The sequence below is a fragment of the Citrus sinensis genome, chromosome 8 (genome assembly GCF_022201045.2).
Source record: "Citrus sinensis cultivar Valencia sweet orange chromosome 8, DVS_A1.0, whole genome shotgun sequence".
In the NCBI taxonomy this organism is placed as follows: Eukaryota; Viridiplantae; Streptophyta; class Magnoliopsida; order Sapindales; family Rutaceae; genus Citrus; species Citrus sinensis.
This window is the reverse complement of record NC_068563.1, coordinates 10,392,344-10,413,318: the sequence shown is the minus strand read 5'-3', so window position 1 is coordinate 10,413,318 and position 20,975 is coordinate 10,392,344. Positions and strand designations below refer to the sequence as shown.

At 33.0% G+C, this 20,975-nt stretch overlaps 2 protein-coding genes across 2 annotated transcripts; one reads left to right on the top strand and one right to left on the bottom strand.

Moving 5' to 3' along the window:
• Positions 1 to 8,612: 8,612 nt before the first annotated feature.
• LOC102616330 (chalcone synthase-like) lies at positions 8,613 to 10,135 on the bottom strand. The gene is made up of 2 exons (XM_006487413.3): positions 9,881 to 10,135; positions 8,613 to 9,790 (listed from the first exon to the last, which is right to left on the bottom strand). Exons 1-2 carry the CDS (start codon positions 10,059 to 10,061, stop codon positions 8,784 to 8,786), a joined length of 1,188 nt encoding a protein of 395 aa, XP_006487476.2. The 5' UTR covers positions 10,062 to 10,135; the 3' UTR covers positions 8,613 to 8,783.
• Positions 10,136 to 15,718: 5,583 nt separating this feature from the next.
• Positions 15,719 to 17,639, top strand: LOC102616052 (vestitone reductase-like). The gene is made up of 4 exons (XM_006487412.4): positions 15,719 to 15,889; positions 16,013 to 16,537; positions 16,630 to 16,825; positions 16,908 to 17,639. Exons 1-4 carry the CDS (start codon positions 15,769 to 15,771, stop codon positions 17,047 to 17,049), a joined length of 984 nt encoding a protein of 327 aa, XP_006487475.2. The 5' UTR covers positions 15,719 to 15,768; the 3' UTR covers positions 17,050 to 17,639.
• The last annotated feature ends 3,336 nt before the right edge of the window (positions 17,640 to 20,975 follow it).

Sequence of the window (20,975 nt, the reverse complement as noted above, 5' to 3'; positions counted from 1 at the left end):
CAACTATCCAATCAATTTAATAACATCTTGTTCCTTGATACTTACTGCTTTTCTCTAATGATCATTTTCAACATACTAAATATGTTGACATACTCTGACCAGAGAATTCTATGATCAAGTGCTGAAAACCCATCAAGAGATGTGTTGTACAAATTCTATATTGTTAATCAATAACTCCAATACTCATAATTGCTACCACCAAGATACCGGGTAATCTTGACCACAAGTGTATGTCGTGCCCATTGGTAACTCAAATGGAATAACAATTACAATCATGAAATCATAACTAACTCAAGATTAAGATTATAGTAAAAGCAATGCCTATGAGATTTAATAAGTCTGACAGTCATTTCAATGTTGATTAAATCTCATATGTGATTCAGCTCAATATAGTCAAACTACATCAGTAAATTCATACATGATTAAGACAAATCATTCAATGAATTTACTACAGTCTAAACATAAATAGAGTGCCAAACTCTATTTATCAATTGCGAACTAAATTTATTTAATCATAAGATAACTTGTATTTATGTCTTTTGTGAATCCATATGATGATCACATAAATACATATAATATGATTAAACGGACCTTATTCAATATATATTTATGCAATTGAAAACATCTCAAATATTTTATTAATCATAAAATAAATTAATATGCTTTAAAAGAGCATATAATCCCAACATTAACTTCATGGGATAAGATTTGTTGTCCAAGAAGTGGCCTTGGCCTTAGACATTTGCATAGCCTTAACAAATGTTGTCTCCTTAAAAGTTTTTGGGATGCGGTTCAAGGTCAAAGAGTGTTTTTCTTTCTTAAATCCTCGTTATTCTTTTATGGATAGTGGCAGGAAATTTTTAAACTCCTCTCTTTGGCATGGTTTCAAATCGATGCTCCTCGATTTATTGCCGGTTCGAAATAGATAGTTGGTAATGGAACGAGTATAAACTATTCTTTAAGTCGTGACATGCACCTTTCTTGCAAGGTTTGTGATGTGATTAAAGATGGAGCTTGGAATTCGCCTCCAGATTTTCTTGAGTTGTTTTCCGATTCTTCCAGTTACATGTGGGGCTGAAAAGCGGGTTTTGATATCTTCCAAAAATAGCAACATTCTCATAAGGAGAGTTATAATTACTTTAGGATCCTTAAGTTTCTTGCCCATGGAATGGTATGTTTTGGACAGCTTTCATCCCTTCTAGGTTTTCTGTGGTTGTTTGGCTAGAATATAAGTGATCCAATGTTGGCTGCCAATTTTTTAATTAAGAAGTTTGATTAGCCTCCTTGGAGATTACGGAACGGATGGTTGAATTGTAAGTTTAAGCTCTCTTTGATGGATTTTCATTGTACTCACACATTCAAAGAGAATAACTTGTTAATTTTAAATAAGCACAATAATTTTAAATAAGCATAATACATACCTTCACTTATGATTGTTTAAGTGTTTGAAGCTCTTTAAGTATATCCCACAAAGGTGTCTTCTAGCCTATTTCATTACTAGACAAATTCGTTGTAGAAAACAAGTATTTACACTTTTAGACATCATTTGGCTAGGATAGGGACCGTCATATGGCAAAATTTAGTAACTTACTAATTAAAAGGAGATTAATAAATGGAACTCTCCACTTCCTTCCATTAAAAAGTAGATTATGAATTTAATCACTCTTAAGACTCCCATAATTAAAAGGAAATAATTAAACTCTACCATTATCCTTAAAATGAGGGGATGGTAATTAATATAAGTTTATCCTTATTTAAATGTCCAATAACTCAATTTATCATGTGAGCCATAATTAGATTAAATCTTACATTACTATGCTGCAGAAGTTAAAAAATTTCTATCTCATGATGCAAACTTATGTTTCTTTTAATTCTACTTTGCCAGATTTTTTTTTTCTTTTTGTTAGAGCAATTGTCTCCAAAAATTCGCTCATCAAATCTTGGAGGTTGATTGAAATCAACAATTGTGTGCTGAAGAGTTTTTGTAGATGTGAATGGCCAAACAATATTTTCAACAAATTCATCAACATTGGCCTTAGGAATCAAAACACACTTCTTTCTCTTTCAACTCATCCAACGTTATCAAAAAATAAATCTATAAACTTTCTAAAATCTTGCTCTAACAATATAAAATTACTCCAAATTTCAATTAAATCAGTTTAAAAAAGACCCAATGTTAGGAATTTTTCAATAAGTAATGTTGGTCCAATACCCAAGCACAAGGCCACTGGTACCAATTTTTTTTAAAAAAAAAAGAAGAAAGGGTTGTCGCTATGGGGCGGCGAAATGGATTTTGGCCCCGGCCTTTTTTTTTTTCCACTCACTTTTTAATTTTCTTTTTTTGGCATCCGAAATAAAATCAAAAGAGCAAAACCATCAAACCAACAGCAGGCGCAAAATTGTAATTATGGCAAAATGTAAACTCCCTATGATAGGTCATATGGTGACAGCTAGCTATCGTTGTGTTTCATAGAGCTGGCGGTGACGAACTCGACGGTGGTGGAAGGAACCTTCAATTCGCGGCGGCGGCGGCGACGAATCGAACAGAGGCAGTGATGCAACCTTCTGGTTGTTGTTGCGCTGGTTCGGGCGATCTGGTGTCGGTGATGGTGGGGTTTGGTTCGTTGGCGGCTGGTGAATCCGGTGATGTGGTCAACCGCAGAACCGATGCTCTATTTGTAGTGGTGCGGTGGCAGGAATGGTGCTGATGGGTGGATAGGATTTCTAGCAGAAAATGAAAGCTAAAAAATCATGCCTACATAATAGTGTTTACACTTTTCTACTCTTGGGACTTTTAGATTTTCTTATTTTTCTATTTTTTAAAAAACTGAAATAACAAAAATGAAAGATAAAAAATTAAATGAACAGAGTTAGTGTAAAAAATTAAAATGAACAGAGTTAGTGTTTTGCAACAATTTCGTTCAGGCTTTTTGGCTCTGATTCTAGATTGATGTAGTGCGGTTCTGCACAAGCACACTCTAATACCAACTGATGTAGGGCAACACACAGCTGAAAAAGAGGACAGATTGATGGAAAAGTGTAGGGACATGTTCAACACTCTGTTTAGTCTAACCTGTAAATCTAGGTTTTTAGATACCGTTGACTCCATAGATTACCAAGAAATAATGGCAGCTCAAAACTCATGTAGACTCCGAAACTGGAATTCAATTATAATCAACATTTTTATTCTAAAGTTACAAAAGATAGTATATATATTGACCTAAATCTAAGTCTCTTGCCTAAAGTAGTTTTACAACTTAAATAAGAAATACTTAAACAATAAAACTTTAAATAAGTAATTAAATTAAGTTATAATAGAAATTAATTAAAACATTTCTAAATATTATAAACTTCAATCTAATTAAGATTACTTAAACTTCTTGCTCTGCATCATAGGCCAAGTCAAGAGAGGGTTTGGGTTTTTTGTGTTTAAGCCACCAAGTCTCCAGAATTATTAATTCTATTTAACACCTTGAAATAGACTTTAGAATTTGATTACTTTTTTATTTTATTTTTTTATTAAAGGGAAAAATAGGAAATTGGATTTTTTTCTCAATTTGTATTAACGTTTATAAATTTTGCAAGGGTAAAATAATAAAATAATTAGTAAAGTTAATTATAACGGCATGGGGATTTGAACTGATTTTGAAAAATCAAGGGGGTTTTGCTTAGTTTCACGAAGCAAAAGGGGCTTATACTCAATGACAACTTGGATTAAAGCAGAGTGGTGGCTTTCTTTCTAACGGGAAGGCTCATAGCTTATGAAGAGACACCTGTACAATTAAATTTGTACAAGTTGTGTTCTTGTTGTATATTCAAATATTAGATTTGAATGTATTAGATTGTTATAAGAGGTTCCCAAAAAAAAAGTTCCTAGACAAATTTTATTAGGAAAAAGCAAATTTTCTTATTAAAATATTCTCAATTCTCACATAACTGATGTCAGGGCGTTACAGATTTGATTGAAACAAGTTTCATTAGGAAAAAAATGAAGAATCGCCCAATGTGCAAATTAATTAACCTTAAGCCACTACTAGAAAAATGGGCTTTACTGATACTAATTTAGTGTCAGTAATTACTTTTCCTGACACTTATTAATTGTGTCAATGATGCTCAAGCCAGAACACACTGACACTAATTTTTAGTGTCAGTGATTATTGTGTCAGTAATTAGTGTCGCTATAGTATCACCTAAATAATGACACGATGGTGTTAGTATTTGATGATATTATTTATACGTCAGTGATTTATGTGACTACAGTATCAAGAGCACACTGATTCAATAACATCAAAAGTTATTATTGTCATTTTAAATATTTAGTGTTAATATTTAATGATATTATGCTACTTTTGGTTAATAGTATATTTTTATTTTTATTTTTATTTCCTACTTGTTTTACAATCAAAATAAAACTCAAAATATATTAAATATACCAAATCTCACAACACAATTCATATAATAAACATCCCAATACATCACTTACATTAATATAATTTAACTACATCATTGTCTGGAAAAGAAAAATATAGGTACCAAATTGAGTTTCGACCAGTTCTAAACAACAGAATACAAAATTAAGTTTCATCAAACATTAACCTACAAAATTAAGCAGAAGAATGTCACTGAATATCCACACATGACTTCATTTTTTCCCCACCTACAAGTACATAAAATCAATTAGTACACCTCAAAAAATAAGTCTTGGAATTTGGAAACAATATATAAAGTGCAATAATTTTTCCAGTGCACTAATATTAATTTGAAAGAATTTTTGTTTTCAAAAATTACATGGCATGCTTATCTAATGAAAACCTTATAATTAACAATGACCATATGTATTAATTTGAAAGCATTCAACTTACAAGTAATCCTGATCAATCTTAAATTGTTGGAATGTCCTCTAGTTGACCAGCAACTGATGCTCCACTTATAAATTAGAGAGACATTTATAAGAAACTGTGGCAATCTTAAACAAAGAAATGCAAATTTCAAAACTGTGTATAAAGAAAATCACATAAATCTAGTAGTGCATTCTGCATATTACATAATCATCTGGAAGCTGGTTCTGCCCAATCAAATGTTCATCACTTAATTAATCTAGAGAAACCAAAATTAAAAGATAAAAAATAAAAATCTAGCTACCACTTAATTAAAAAATGTTCATCACTTAATTAATAAGTTGTAGTTGGCAAAACAAAATATAACATTTAATCATTAAATATTATCCAAGTCCAACCCAACAAAATAAAATCAAGGAGCATTAACAGAGGTCAACTAGCTCCTACCGCCCTGGGCTTATTTTTTACAGTTTCTTGTGATTATACTTGTTACAACTACCATCTCATAGTTATTGAAGAGGTCACTTTAGATTCGGAAGGAGAGGGGAAAAAAGTCAAAATTAGACCATAGTGATGGGACTGGGAATTAAGATCAAGTAAAGAAAATTAGGCATAATTATTGTAAAAAAATAAAAGACCATCAAAACATAGCAGACATACAGAGATCACCAACAGCAAGCATGGATATGAAATTAAAACAACTAAACAAAAAGTTAATTATTTTAGTAAGTAGACTGAACTAACCATATGCTTCTTGCCACTATAATAACTATAAGAACCTGACAGTAATGAACACCAAAGCTTGTGATTTTCTCTAGCCAGGAGTCCACCTGCACTGAAGTCCATAGGTACAACAATATCCAAAATAATAATAAAAGCCATGATGGAGTTTTAAAAAGTTCATAATTCGGTATTAGAACAATTGATGGATAAACTTAAAAATTTGAAGTACACCAGTCAGTTTGAAGTACTTCATACAGCTTTCATATATAAAATATAAATGTGAAATAACATGTTCACAGTGAAGACCAGTCAGCTGCTGGAGAAACTATTGCCTTACTTTACATATACAGAGCATCCCATGCTCATTATCATGGAATGTCCCAATTCCCCATTCTTTTATTCCAAAACAAACCAACAATGCAAGACATGCAAATTGAGACGTGAAATGAAAAATACATCAAACTAATAAGCTTCAGAAGTTTACCCAAATCAATAAGCAAATGGCACAAAACACAACATTAGTAGGTAGCCTGCTAGACGTGCATGCTATTCTACTACACTAAAACACATTAACATTAAAAGTCACAACCAGTTGAAAAAGAACTACGAGCACACAACTGCAGAAGTTCTCCAGCAAAAGATCAGGGAACGCTTACAATGAAACTGGCCCCCAGTTATATACATCCATCCATCTGGAGGTGGAACCCACAACCTCAACCATCAAATGGTCCAGGTGGCAAGATCCACCCTCAGTTCCCCACCCCCCCTTCAAAGCTGATCACGCAGAAAACCCATAACGCTAACTAAACCTTTAAAACAAATAAAAAGAGATTTCATCAAACACTAACCCACCACCACAAGCCATGAAAGTGACAGCAACAAGCAAGCCATTAAACCAAAGCATGTACCACCATCCTCATCATCACGTGTCATGTCAAAGCCACAAAAATTTAACACTGAGTTACGGTTTAATTTGATGACGCATGTTCTTGGAAGCCTCCCAAACACTAGCTAGTGCCTCAACATTTGCCAACAGTGCTTTGTTTCACATTCTTTCTTGTGCCATCCCGGGCTGGACTGAAGCAAACAGGAAGGTATTCATCACATGGAAAGTCAAAACTCTGAAAGTGCTTCACCAGCTCCTCCTTTCCTTATATAATAATAAAAAGCACTTTTTATTATTTCCCGATAAGACTTTACACAAGTACCGATCAAAGCTTTTGTTCTCAATCTTAAAACATATCACATAAAGTTCAAACAAAAAAGAGGGCCAACTCCTAACACAATCCACCAATAAACTCCCCATTAAACTTCCATCGTACTATGGAATGAAAAATTGCTGCAAACTCCAAAATAAAAAGGCTCAACAGAGAACAAAAACAAGAACTTATTAAGGCGATTCAGGCAAGACAACTACTACACAAACCCTAAAAATGGAGTTGCTTACCTTCTTCAGGGGATGCGGGGCAAATTAAATTATTACAGTATTACTCACAACTCAATTAATTTGAGTATTTGACTAATCTAATTCAGACAAAAAATTAATGAAAAAATTAAAAAGTGGAATCTCAACTCACTGTCTCAGGTGCCCGGCGGGATAGCTACGGCTGAACGCGGCTGCAACGGCAATAATTTAGACTGGAGGGTGAGATGGTGACCAGAGACGGAGAAAGTGAGAGCGACTAAACGAGCGTGAAAGAGAGGGGTTGCCGCTGCTGTGTGTGCCTTCAGAGAGAGAGTGAAAGCGAGTGAGCTACTGCAGTGTGTGGTGTGACCTGCTGGGCTGCCACCGCGCGGGCTGCGCGTGCCTTTGTCATCGTGCGTGCTGGTAAGGCCTTAGAGAGGGGCTGCCGCTGGTTAGTGCTTAGGGAGAGTTAGAGATTTAGGCACTTGGAATTTTAGGGATTTGGATTTTAGTTTGTTTGAGAGGGAACAAATTTTGGTGGAGGGAGATAAAAAATTTTGTGTTAAATAATAGCAAAGGGTTTGTAGTTAATTATATACGGTTTAACCAAACAAAGAAAATATGCACACAAGTGGTTTGTAGTTTGAAATTAAAATTTTAACTTCGGAGATATTGAGTTCGAGTCCAAGTAAAAACATAATTAGAATTATATTTGTTTTTATCACTGATACTAAAGTATCAGTAATTACTGAGTTTTATGCTACTGACACCTTAGTACCAGTGATTTATGATACATATTTGTTAAATGGAAAAAATGATCCAAATGTATACCATTACTGACACTTTTTACGAAGTGTCAGAAACGAAGTGTCAGTAAAGGTCATTTTTGTAGTAGTGAGCAAGCGACGCTATGTTTCCCCCCCTCTCTGTTCTAAACCAAGCCTCCACTTAAGAGGTTGATGGAAACGTGTGGCGCTGTTTATTCACTATGTGAATATGATGGGAGACAAGATATAGTGGATTTGTTAGGTTTGAACATAATATGTTAGTGGAGCACTTTGTATTAGGCTACACAAGTAGCTTTTTCTACATCAACAAATCCCAAGTCGTATTTTCATGGTTGAAATCACTGAAGAAGAAGAGAAATAAGAAGAATTAAGCCAGCTTGTACTGCTCTTTCGAGCAATTGTAGTTTGTAGTATTCATGCGTTTGTTTCGGTGAGGAACTTGAATATGTTTAAAGTTCTCTTCTTTGTGTGTTTATCTGAGAGAAAGGGTGTGTTAGGGATTTTTTTTTTTTTTTTGGAAGGGAGGTTGAGAGTTATTTTGTATTCCACATTTGTTCACCGTATTAGTGGGAACTTGTGATCTCCTTACCACGGACGTAGGCAATTTACCGAACCACTTAAATTTTGTGTGTTTTTTCTTTCTCCTTTTTTGTTATTATCTCACATCGCCATTTGACACGGTTCTGCACAACAAGGTATATATTTTTTGATCAAAGAGATAATTCATAAATTGAATATTGGCAATCAGAGCTTTCCTTCTAACCAAACAATAAATGATTGATTGGAAAAAGTAAAACATAGAAGCTTATGAACAGTGAAAAAAGAACCGTTTTCCTATTGAATATCGCAAACAACCCAAGAGACTTAGGAGATATTTATTGAAAATAAAAGAAATAGATCAACAACGAAATACATAAAGACATAAGAAGCACCGTAAACAGAAGTAACTCATGCACACAAGAGAAGCAAGCAACAAATAATAAGACAATCATGAAGCCAACAACACTGAGAACAAAAGCATGATATTCATCAGTTGGCGGAATCTATAGGAATGCTGCGCAAAACAACAGTTTCCACTGTTATCCCCGGTCCAAATCCAAACAAAACACCATATTCCAACCCCTCACCGGTGGTGGCCTTCCTTTCCTCAGTACTCTTCTTCCTCACGTCATCGAGAATAAACAACACTGATGGCGCCCCCAAGTTTCCGTACTCGCTAAGCGCATATCGACTTGCCCCAAGTTTTTCTTTTCCCAATCCGAGATTTTGTTCAACTTGGTCTAGAATGACTTTGCCACCGGGGTGGACAATGTAAAACAACGAGTTCCAATCACTGATTCCAATCGGACTCATTGCATCAGCTAGAAGCTTGTCTATGTACTTCCCAATTATCACAGGCAAATCTTTTGATAAAGTGTAATCCCAACCCATTTCTTTCAAGTGACCCACGACATTGTTTTCGGTGTTGGGGACAGTCATTTGTGTGCAAGACAAAACCTGAAACAGAGGACGTTCATTAAGGGAGACATCGGGATCTGCCCCTATAATTGCAGCTGCAGCTCCGTCACCAAAAATTGCCTGGCCCACCAACATGTCTAGTCGGGCTTCCGTGGGCTCATGAAAGTGTAAGACTGTGATATCACAACATACTACGAGGACCCGCGCTCCAGGATTGTTCTCCGCAATATCTTTGGCGTGGCGGATGACTGCCCCGCCCATGTAACAGCCTTGGCTGTAAATCATGAGTCTATTAACAGACGGTTCGAGGCCGAGAAGATTCATCAAACGGACGTCCGCACCAGGCATGTCAACGCCATAAACGGCACCGAATATAAGGTGAGTGATCTTTGATACTGGCTGTCCCCACTCTTTGATGGCCTTCAATGCTGCTTCTTTACCAAGTTTTGGTACTTCTTCAATCAGCATAGCATGACGAGCATCTAAAGATGGGGCCTTGTAGCAACTCATATTAGGATTTTCTTTTAGGATCTCTTCAGTAAGATAGAAATATCGTTTTCGAATTGATGACCTCTCGCCTGTTGATCCAAAATAATAATAATAATAATAATAAGTTAAAATTAAAAGAGCTCTCGAATTAATTTAAATGCGTATAAATGCATGCTTACATATGCGCCTGAATTTCTCTTTCAACTCGATCTTGTGCTCACTATTGGTGACCCGAAAGAAGAAATCAGGATAATCAGCTTGGTAGAAACAGTTTGGCGGAGTTGCTGTGCCAATGGCCAGTATCTTTGCTGATGGTCCCCGAGATCTGTGGACATCTCCATTGCTTTTCACTGTCCCCATTTATGGCACAGCCTTGAGTTGCTTTTTTTTCTTAAAGGCTTCAAAGGAGGGGGGCGGGGGGGTGTGTGAGGCCGGTTGTGAAAGATGAAGATTGGGGCTATGAAATAAAAGTGATGTAACTATCTTGTATTTATAGTCAATCATGGTGCAATTTCAATTGTTATGGAGAATGATAATTATACAAATCGTCATCTTCTTTAAATTTTGGTACCTTAACGCGGGAAGAAATGCAATATAAAATGAGAAGAAAAGTCAGCATTTTTTTTGTATAATCTACAACATTTATTGTAAAACACTCTTCTTTCCTTTGAATTTTTCGAAGTTTGATAATGTATAAAACAGAAAGTCAAGAAGATATAACCCGCCTTAATTACCCCCAAATTGGTTAGTTTTGAGATCACCCCAAAGATCCAGGAAAATAGCTGTTTTTCATTTTTTAAGATCATACCAGATATTCCTTCTGATAGACTTAGTGGCAATGAGAGCAAAATTCTTTCTCTCAATTAGGTTACATTTATTAAGGACCGACACGTTCATTAGAGTATCTGCTTAATTAGTCCTCATTAGGGGGATTCAATCTCTTACATCCACGGATTCGTGGTGCCAATATAGGTCTTGAATTGATGTGAGGAAGGCGTTTGACAATTTAAGTTGGTATTTTCTGCTTGAGGTTTTGTGCCGTTTTGGATTTCAGTCTCCTTTCATTGGCTGGCTTAATACTATTATGCATTCATCAAGGCATTCTGTTCTGATCAATGTTTCAGCTCACGGGTCTTTTCTTTGTTCTAGAGGCATGTAACAGGGTAACCTTTTGTCGTCCCCTCTTTTTGGCCTTAGGATGTTTAGAGATCCAGAGTATTTCCTTTTGAGGTAGAATATGTTGAAAGGATCGCAGTCAGAATAATGACTTACTTTTATTTACATGCATATTGTTATCTAATAATTATCTATAACACTTCCGTAAAAAAGTCATAATAATCCGAACAACCCTGGATTCCTGTCCAATCTCATCAATCATCATTTTTAATTTAATTTTTGAGTGCTATAAAGTTAAACATACAATTGTTTTTAGGATTAGGACCCTCTCCTATTATTTTTCTCCTAATCTCTCATAATCTCTCAAATCTAGTGAAAAAAGTTAGTTTTATTATAAATAAAGTAAAAAAAGTTGGGTTAGTTGTCAACATCAAAAATTTAAAATTCAATCTTGGATGATGCGGAAATGTAAAGACTTATAAACTATAGAGAAACAAAGTTTCTAAATAACTGGAATCTTCTTAATTAATGCACAAAACTAGGGTTTTAGAACCTTTTATACTAACCTAATTAGTATCGCAAATTTACCAAAATAAGCAAACTTGAAATATTATTTTATAGTAAAAATTTTCTAGCTAAAGAAAGAAAACAAAACAAAAGGTACACAAATCTGATATCTTAAAAAAAACAATCTAAAAACAATAGGAAAAAAATAACAAAATATCTTAAAAGTGCAAAAACGACCACAAAAGAAATAAATATAATCTCTTGCTCGAAAATGGGGGAAAATAACTTTGCTTGAGTTTTGTTCTTCTTGTCATAAGTTTGGAAATGGTATATTATACGTCCTAAATGGATACTTGTAGTTGAGTTGCAATCCTTAAAAAGTACTCTGCTCATTCTACACAATTAACGTACACAAATCTTGGCTATTTATTTCTCTAGGAAAGACTAAGGAGGCATTTGCCTTTTATCTGAAATTTGAATAAACTTGAATTAGTATAAATTTTGAATAAATCTGAATGTATGAATCTAAATGATATTTTTATTATTTTGTCTGAATTGCTAAAATAAATATTAAATTGTTTTTTAACTTAAAAAAATCTAAATAATTATTTTTACATTTATGCCTTTACAAATTATAAATGTTAAACAAATAATAAACATCTTAAAGAATATAATAAGATAATATATTATCATAACATAAATCCTATTTCATTGAATATAACTCTTTAATATTTTATATTATATACGTTAATCAATTTTATTATAGCTTATGATGTTTTTATATGAAAAATATTCATAAAAAATTTATGAAGATAAATAATGCTAATTTGAAGAAAATAAAAAGATAAAAATAATAATAGTGTACCACTATATATTATCACAAGTTATATAAAGATGGTCAATAATACTAATTATTAAATTTTATTGGATAAGGATGAAAATTAATTAATTAGATATGAATATTTCTTCAAAATATATTTTAATGATATTATTAAGACTTTTTAGATTAAGCAAAATGCTAAAAACATTAGTTTAGTAACTTAATGACTTAATGGCTGAAAATTTTCTTTAAGTTAAAAAAATAAATTTAATGACTTAATTAATTAAAATTAAAGTAATTAAATTAATTAAAATTAAAGTAATTAAATTAATTAAAATTAAAGTAATTAAATTAATTAAAATTAAGGTAATTAATTCATTAAATGAAAAAAAACAAACGGCCCTAAGGAGAATCATTGTCCGCTTTTAGCCCTTAAACATTCACGTTAGTTAAAAGTTTTACACGTAACGTATAATGAATTTTAACTAAATATACTTATTTGAAAATTTTACTTAAGGCCCAACATAATCATGAGCTAGCCCTGACGTGTACAATTGGCCATGCGTTTGGAATGTTAATGTCCTTTTCCCGTATTTTATGCTTGCTAAATTAAAAGACCGTTGATCGTGAGAGTGAAACTGACCAACATTGACTTCATTTTGTTAATGCATAGTTAGTTGTATATATCCCTGTCACTTGTACTGTATCCTTTTGAACAACATAAATCAGCACGTAACTTGATGTTTGACGGCTCAATGGACAAATTTCAAACGAAAAAGTCTAAGAGTTTCATCTTAATTATTTAATAGCAATGTGTTCCAATTTTAATTTCCTCTTTTTAAATAATTATAGATATAGTTCATGATGTCCAATTATCTTTGTCAAGGCATTTTAATTAAGTTTAAGAGATTCCAACTGATGCTCGAGTTGCAACGGCTTTAAGAATAATGTTTAACGTTTCAAATCTATTATATAAGACTATTGCTCAAGATAGTGAAACTAAGTATTGACTTTAATTTTTAAGAATCAATGCCATATGAATATTCAAGTTGGTAAATTTTAGGCCACCTGTCAACATTTTGAGTACCTCAATGAACCCCCTAAAGAATTATACAATGCACCCAAACATTAAAGGGAAGTTGACTTGTTAAAGTACTATAATGTCCCTAACTATTTCTTAATTTATACCAATCCGTAATAAATTATAAAATAATAAAAGTAATATAATCAATTTATTATTTTTATGAGAAAAGATATTAAAAAACACAAAATCAATCAGTTTCATGATGTAATGTATTAACTGCTTAATCCATTTATTAGTAACAATGAATAACTATAAACAACTGTCACATATATGACGCAAAATTTTTGTGGCAAGGTGTTTATATTAAAACCGTTAATGTGTAATTAATGACACAATATTTTACTTAATAGATCCAGATCCTCCCCTAATCTAAATCTTCTTAAGGTTTGTAGGAAATATTGGCAAACGACAATTAAATAACGGGTGAGATTATTTGAATCCACCAAATTTCTCCATATACTGACCTAAAAAAATACATTAAAAATTTTGAAATCTCAAAATAAGTCCCAATCATTTTCTCTCTCTACTTATAAAATTTTTATTTTCTCTATTTATTATCACATTATGCATCTTGAAATCTCAATTTCATTCTTTGGCCTACTGATTCCTTTTTTTTTTTCTTTTTCTTAGTACATCAAACTTTATTTCTTTCCTCCTATTACTATTCTATTCCTTTTGCCCATCTTAGATTTGTTCAAAGATAAATATGAAACCGAAATAAACTTTTATGATTTTTGTATATAACTAGTAAAAATTGATTGATGTATCTTTCTTTATGATAGGTTTTTTATCTCCCACTTTGTAATAGCCATTATGAAACTAACTCTGAGAAGTTGAGAAGCAAGTGTCAATGTTTATATGAAATTGAAAGATAAAAGTTTAAAATTATCTGTTGTGAAATTGAGGAACTGGGAGAGAAAGAGAAATAGGGTTAATTAAGTGATTTTATCCAAAGTTATTTTAAAAATAAATACTTAATTTAAATAGAGGGTTTAGACAGTAAATTGATGTGTTCAAATAGCACAACTTTAAGTAATTCTATGAGTGAGATAGATATATTCTTAACTTTCCTTAATAAGCACAAAAATGTTATTTAAAATTCTAAAACTAACTAAATAAACAAATTGCCGTTAACTCTTTTTTCCATTAGTCTTTTGTTTTCATTTTCCAAATCCTAATTTAAGACTCTTAACTTGCAAATGGAGAAAACTTATTCGGAATTTATGAGCTTGGCTAAATGGGATAGAGAAATATTAGGTTTGTCTAACCTATGTGAAGCTGAATTTTCATTATGGGTCATTTTATGATCTCATAATTTTTTTTTTATGGTATCAATAATCATAGATTTAATCAATGATATACAGTATTTATATTAATTATATTTATCAAATTATTTGTTACAATGCCACTATGATTATTAATGGTTTTGTAATTAAATTCATATAATATAAGTTACTATAAGACCTTATGGAGTATCTTTAAATATTTTTACAAAAATTGTTGTTGAAATATTACCTGTTAGTTAAATCTTTCAGTGCTATTTTTGTTTTCTAATACTAATTGTAGACTGAAAATGAAAAAAATTAAAATAAAATTGTAAAGCTAAATAGTACATGACATTTTAATTTCAAAATTATTTGTATTTTTTTTTGGTGACTTAAAAAAAATATATTGTGAAGTGATTATAAAATATACAAACTACTTGAATATTGTAATATTTAAATCCAATGGTCAAATAGGATTTTTTTTCCCCAAACACCGTATCCTTTAAAATTAAAAAAAAAACTATATTTACCTACAACCTGAAATTACTTGTTACTTTTTAATTAATTAATTCTTATCCATTGTATAATTGAATGGTATAGGTTATAACACTTCAATTCAAGGGTTAGCGACAACCCTTTAATTTTATTTATGTTGTAGCCCATATAGCCTTATAGAAAAATTATAATGTATATGGTTACTGACTTTTTAAAACATGCAACTGGTAGTTTGATAAGAAAAAAAAGTAATTAAATTTTAACCATAGTTATAAAAAGTAGATGATTAGGGAAAAGCCACTTACACATTTAAGGTTCATTTAAAAATCACATAAATCCCTTAGTTTTAATAAATGATCATCATACCCCTCCTTGATTATATTCAAAATTTCTATACTAGATATAAACACAATACTAAATAAAAATCATACATAAAATTAAAAAATATTAAAATAAATATAATTAATAAAATAACATAGATATGTTAGGCAAATTATTTTTAATATTAAATTATTTTCAATATATCTTAGCAGATTTTGTTAACTCTTAAATTCATTAATCCAAATTTGAACAGTCTAAACTTTATAATCGAAGGGTATAATCGTCAAAAAGAGGTCCATGAGATCATTTATGAAAGTAAAGGAGTCTATGTGATAATTTAAACAAACTTAAAGGGTGTAGGTGACTTTTGTCAATTTCAGCTCTGGATTGAATTTCATGTATATAAGTGATTCAGGTTGTCATAGGAAGTAGAAAGAAAAGTTCGACAGTCACACAGAGATGGAAGAAGAAAAAGGAAGAGTTTGTGTAACAGGTGGTACAGGTTTCATAGGATCTTGGCTGATCATGCGACTTCTTGATCATGGTTACTCCGTCAGAACCACCGTTAGATCCGACCCAGGTATGTATGCCTTCAAGCTCAGCATTCTTTAACTTTAATTGGTTGTGATTTGAATTGGTTCTTATTTGACTTACATCTTTAATTAGAATATTAAGTGTGTTGAATATTATGAAAAATGAGCAGAACAGAAGAGAGATCTTAGCTTCCTGACAAATCTACCAGGAGCATCCGAGAGGCTTCAAATCTTTAATGCCGATCTCAACAACCCAGAGAGCTTCGATGCAGCCATTGCAGGATGCACTGGCGTTATTCATGTAGCCGCACCTATTGATATTCACGGGAAAGAACCTGAAGAAGTTATAATACAAAGAGCAGTCAGTGGAACAATAGGCATCTTAAAATCATGCTTGAAATCTGGAACCGTGAAGCGAGTTGTGTACACTTCAAGTGCATCAACAGTCCATTTCAGTGGCAAAGATGTTGATATGCTAGATGAGACATTTTGGAGTGATGTAGATTACATCAGAAAATTGGATATATGGGGAAAATCTTACAAACTTTCAAAGACATTAGCTGAAAGGGCAGCTCTTGAGTTTGCAGAAGAACATGGATTGGATCTTGTGACAATAATACCTTCTTTCGTTACTGGTCCCTTCATTTGTCCTCAATTAGCTGGCTCTGTTCGCGGCACGCTGGCTATGGTCATGGGTACGTGCTATAATTAATTTGCCGCGATCAATGGTATGTACATATGTTCCCTTTGATTGAATAATGCCTTAAAAAAAAAATCTGCTGATCAGGTAATCGAGAAGAATATAGTATGCTTCTCAACATATCAATGGTGCATATAGATGATGTAGCAAGGGCACATATATTTTTACTTGAATATCCTGATGTAAAAGGGAGGTACATTTGTTCTTCAGCCACATTAACTATTCAAGAGATGGCCGAATTTCTCTCTGCAAAATACCCTGGATATCCAATACCAAATTTCGAGTATGTTCAATTTATTTCTGCCCTTAAAATTTCCATTTTCCTCATAATTATCATCTTTCAATATAATGGAGAAATTTTGCAGCTCTTTAGCGAAGATTGAAGGCTATAAATTATCTGCGTTATCGTCAAAGAAACTCCTGGATACCGGCTTTACATATAAGTATGGGATCGATGAAATGTTTGATGGAGCAATCCAATGCTGCAAAGAAAAAGGCTATCTTTAAGACAAAGAGACGAACTTTATATATGTTCATGTGCGAAGAATGAACAATATTAATTGTGTGTCCATTTTAATAAATTCCTCGGAATGTCGAGGTTAATCAAAAGAAGGAAAAAAAAAAAAAAAAAAAAACAAGTGTCTATATCTAAGAAAAAAATAAAATTGTCCATATCTGGCTTTTCAGATTTTTTTTCATAAGAGTGCAGTACTTTTGGATCTGATAATCTAATATGCTTCAGATGTATGATTCAGATCTGAGGGTCATCCTGAATGGAGCTTGATTTTATTGTGTGCGTGGTGAGTGGAGCCGTGGAGGTATCATTTGTTGAAACCTTGGGTGCACGATCTTTCCTCTCTACATGTCACCAATGATTAAGCCAATTATTTCTTGTAATTGATTACTGTAATTTGAATGTATATAGCCTGCTATGGACTATATGTTTGTTCTATTCTATATTTGGGTTGTAATGAAACTATATTCTTTGTTTCAATATAATATAATCATAAGAAATAGCTGGGTTTTTCGGTAATAAAAGATGAGTCTGTAATGTTGCGAACTTGTTGTACCGAAATCAAATCAATTGAAGAGCTAATAATTTTTTATTTAGGTTTGCAGCTACTTATTGTGCTCGTTTCATCCACACCAAGCACTTCAGATTGTTCAATCATTACGAATTTAAAGGAAATAGAAAAAGAAAAAGAGCCTTCAATTAATCTATAAATGCATGCTTACATGTGCGCTTGAATTTCTCTTCCAACTCGGTTTTGTGAAAGATGAAGATTAGGGGCCTTTATAATTCTTTTGTACTTATAGACCACTCATGGTGCGATGTTAATTGATATGGAGAATGAAATTAAATTATACAAATCTTCATCCTTTTTAATCATTTGGTACCTAAACAATGGAAGTAATGGCATGTAAAATGAGAACAAAATTCAGCATTCTTATGCATATTCTAACAGGTTTCTTTCCCTTGAATTATTCCAAGTTTGATAATAGAACTCAAAGTCAGGGAGATGTGCGTGCCTTACCCTGTAAAATGGTTAATTTTGAGATCATCCCAAAAATTCAAGAAAATAGCTATTTTCTTGGAATTTTAAGATTATCCCAATGATCCTTTCTTATAGCCTTAGTGGCAATGACAGCAAAATTCTTTCACCCAATCAGCTTGGATTAAAAAAGGATCTACACATTCATCAGGGTATTTGTTTAGCCTCTTATTAGAGGGTCAATTGGTCTTCAAATTGATGTGAGGAAGGCGTTTGACACCTGAATTTTCTACTTGAGGTTTTGCGTTGTTTTGCATTTCACTCCACTTTCATGGGTTGGGTTGCTACTTTTATGCATTCTCCTAGAGTCGTTCATCAGGGTTGACTTTTTGTCGCCCTTCTTTTTGGCCTTGTGGCGGATGCTTTGAGTTGTGGTATTAGTTGGTCGTTTTTTTTTTTTAGCAGGAAATGTAAGAGGACTGCAGTCCCTAGAGGTTGCCCCATTTCACACGTTTAATAAATATGGGAAATTTACACCAATAATCATAAAAATTTTAGTTTTTTCCATCTTAACCACTCAAACAAATTTCTATCAACATTAGCCATAAAAGAACTGTTGAGACCAAATTACCCCTCTCTCTCATCTCCCTTTCCTTTTCCTCTTGCCTTCTTCTCTCCAGTTCTCTACTAATTTCAGCATCCACCTCTTTCTTCTTCTTCTCTCTCTTATAATCCTCGTAATCGTTCGATCTAGCGGGGTCGTGCTCCTCGATTACGGTTGAAGTGACGTCGACCAATGCTGGTTGCTGCAGCGCTACCACGTCGTCAGGGGAAGGTGCGATTGCAGGTGAGGAATGAGATCTAGTCGGGAGAGAATTTTGGGTGGTTTTGGGTTTGGATTGGGGCTTGAGGATGGTTTGTGGTGGCGCGAAAATTGACTAGACAGTGGTGGTCGTGTTGGTGGGTTTGTCCTCATCGGAGGGTGGAGGTAGGTCTCCGTACAGCTCGCCTAGCATTTTGCAACGTGGCTTTTAATGGAAAATCCCGGCGAATTTGAATTCCGAAATTAGATTTTGGAGAATTAAAAAGCTGATTTTGTTTTGTTGTTTGGGTTGTCGGGTGAGATTCGATCTGAGGTAGAAGAAGATATTACATACGAATAAGAAGAGACGAACAAAGACGAAAGGACTGGTGAAAACAAACAAATACTGAGGTAGAAGAAGGCAACCTGTCGCACGAAGCTTGGTGCGACAGGCAGCCTGTCGCACCAAGACTTGGGTCTGTCGCACCAAGCTTCTTTTCGTTTGTAAAGAAGGGTAATTTGGGGAGAAAAGCGTGTGTTTGGCTAATGTTGATAGAAAAAAGTTGAGAGGGTTAATTGTGAAAATAGTAAAAATTTTATGGTTATTTTCGTAAATTTCCCAATAAATATACTGATGAAAAAATTCGGAACCAGACTAGATAAACACTATATATAAAATCAAGATTTACTGCTTATATTTTTTTATTTTTTCCTTATGGCACAAGGGATTGTTTTATTGATGTTTTAGAGTCTAATTTTTCTAGGTCAACTTTCTTTTGGTTTTGAGATTTTATATATGTAGGCATTGCTTTTCGTTGGGGGTAATGCGAATCACGTCTTCTTGATCACTTTATTCATTAAAAAAAAAAGAATAATTCAAGAGAAAGATGAGGCTTTTTCATTAAATATTGAAGCAGATTGCGCACGGGAGTGCCGCCTTTTCTCCTCGTTTTAGTAGTTTCGTATTGTACAATATAACAATGTGTTCCATACAAGTAGATTTTCAACTTGAATATTAAGCTTAAAATGGCTTTCAGAATCACTTGTGAGCATACCATATGATGAATATAACACGCAAGAATAATAGTAATGTCTATTAAAATGTTTCAAACTATTATTATTCTAGTTCAACTTGGGGGACAAGCAACAAGCCACTTGAGATTCAGAATTGGTTTTAAGCATCAGATTTGGACTGGTTGAGAGGCTTTTGCCGGCTACAGCAGATAACTATGAAGCATTTTGTTCTTAACAAGGGCTCAATGGAGTAGTTTTCAATCAGTTTTATTTAACTGGCCATCTCGAGTTTGAATTCTTTCAAACAGCTTTTTTTGGTTAGTTACCTTTGAGTTTGAATTTTGGAGAAGTTGGGGGATTAAAAAAATAAGATCAGGATTTCTCTCTTGATCTAATATTTTATACGAGCAAATACACTTATTAGATTAATAGTTAATAAATGGGAATCCTGAAGATCTTTATTTTAAAAATAATTTATCGAAACTTTACCCACCCTTCTTATCTGTTTTAAGAAAAAGAAAGACTAAGAAGCATTGACTTCGATTTTGTTGATGTGACAATTTATTAATCCTTAGGGTACACTTAGGGTACACAATCTAATGTTATTTGTTTGTTAAACATATTTATTATTATTATTAGTTTGTTAAACCTATTTATCAGTAGGTCTATCCTCATAAACAACAACCTACCTGTTATTATCAACTGAAGGGACCAGCTTGGGAATAACACTGCAAATAGAATAATGTTCATGTATTAGTCCCTAAACATTCATATTAATCTGAATGAATACCATTATTTCAAGATTATTTTGGTTTAATTACCGGTATAAAAAAAAGTTCCAAACTTCGCCATTGCCCGCTGGCGCCATCTGCCAAATTTTCACAGAAAAAAAATTCTTGTAGAATTTTACTACATTTTACAAGATAAGCACTTATTCCCTTGACTCTTAATTATGGAAAACAAATGAAAAAGTTTGCTGTTGCGGCCGTCACTCTTATCAACTTTATATTGGCCTTTGTCTTCCAAAACTCGCAGTGGTATCATTCAGCGCCGAAGCTAAATGATTAGCCTATGCCTAATTAATTAGCTCCCGTTTCAAAGAAATGTTATATTTATTTCCCATT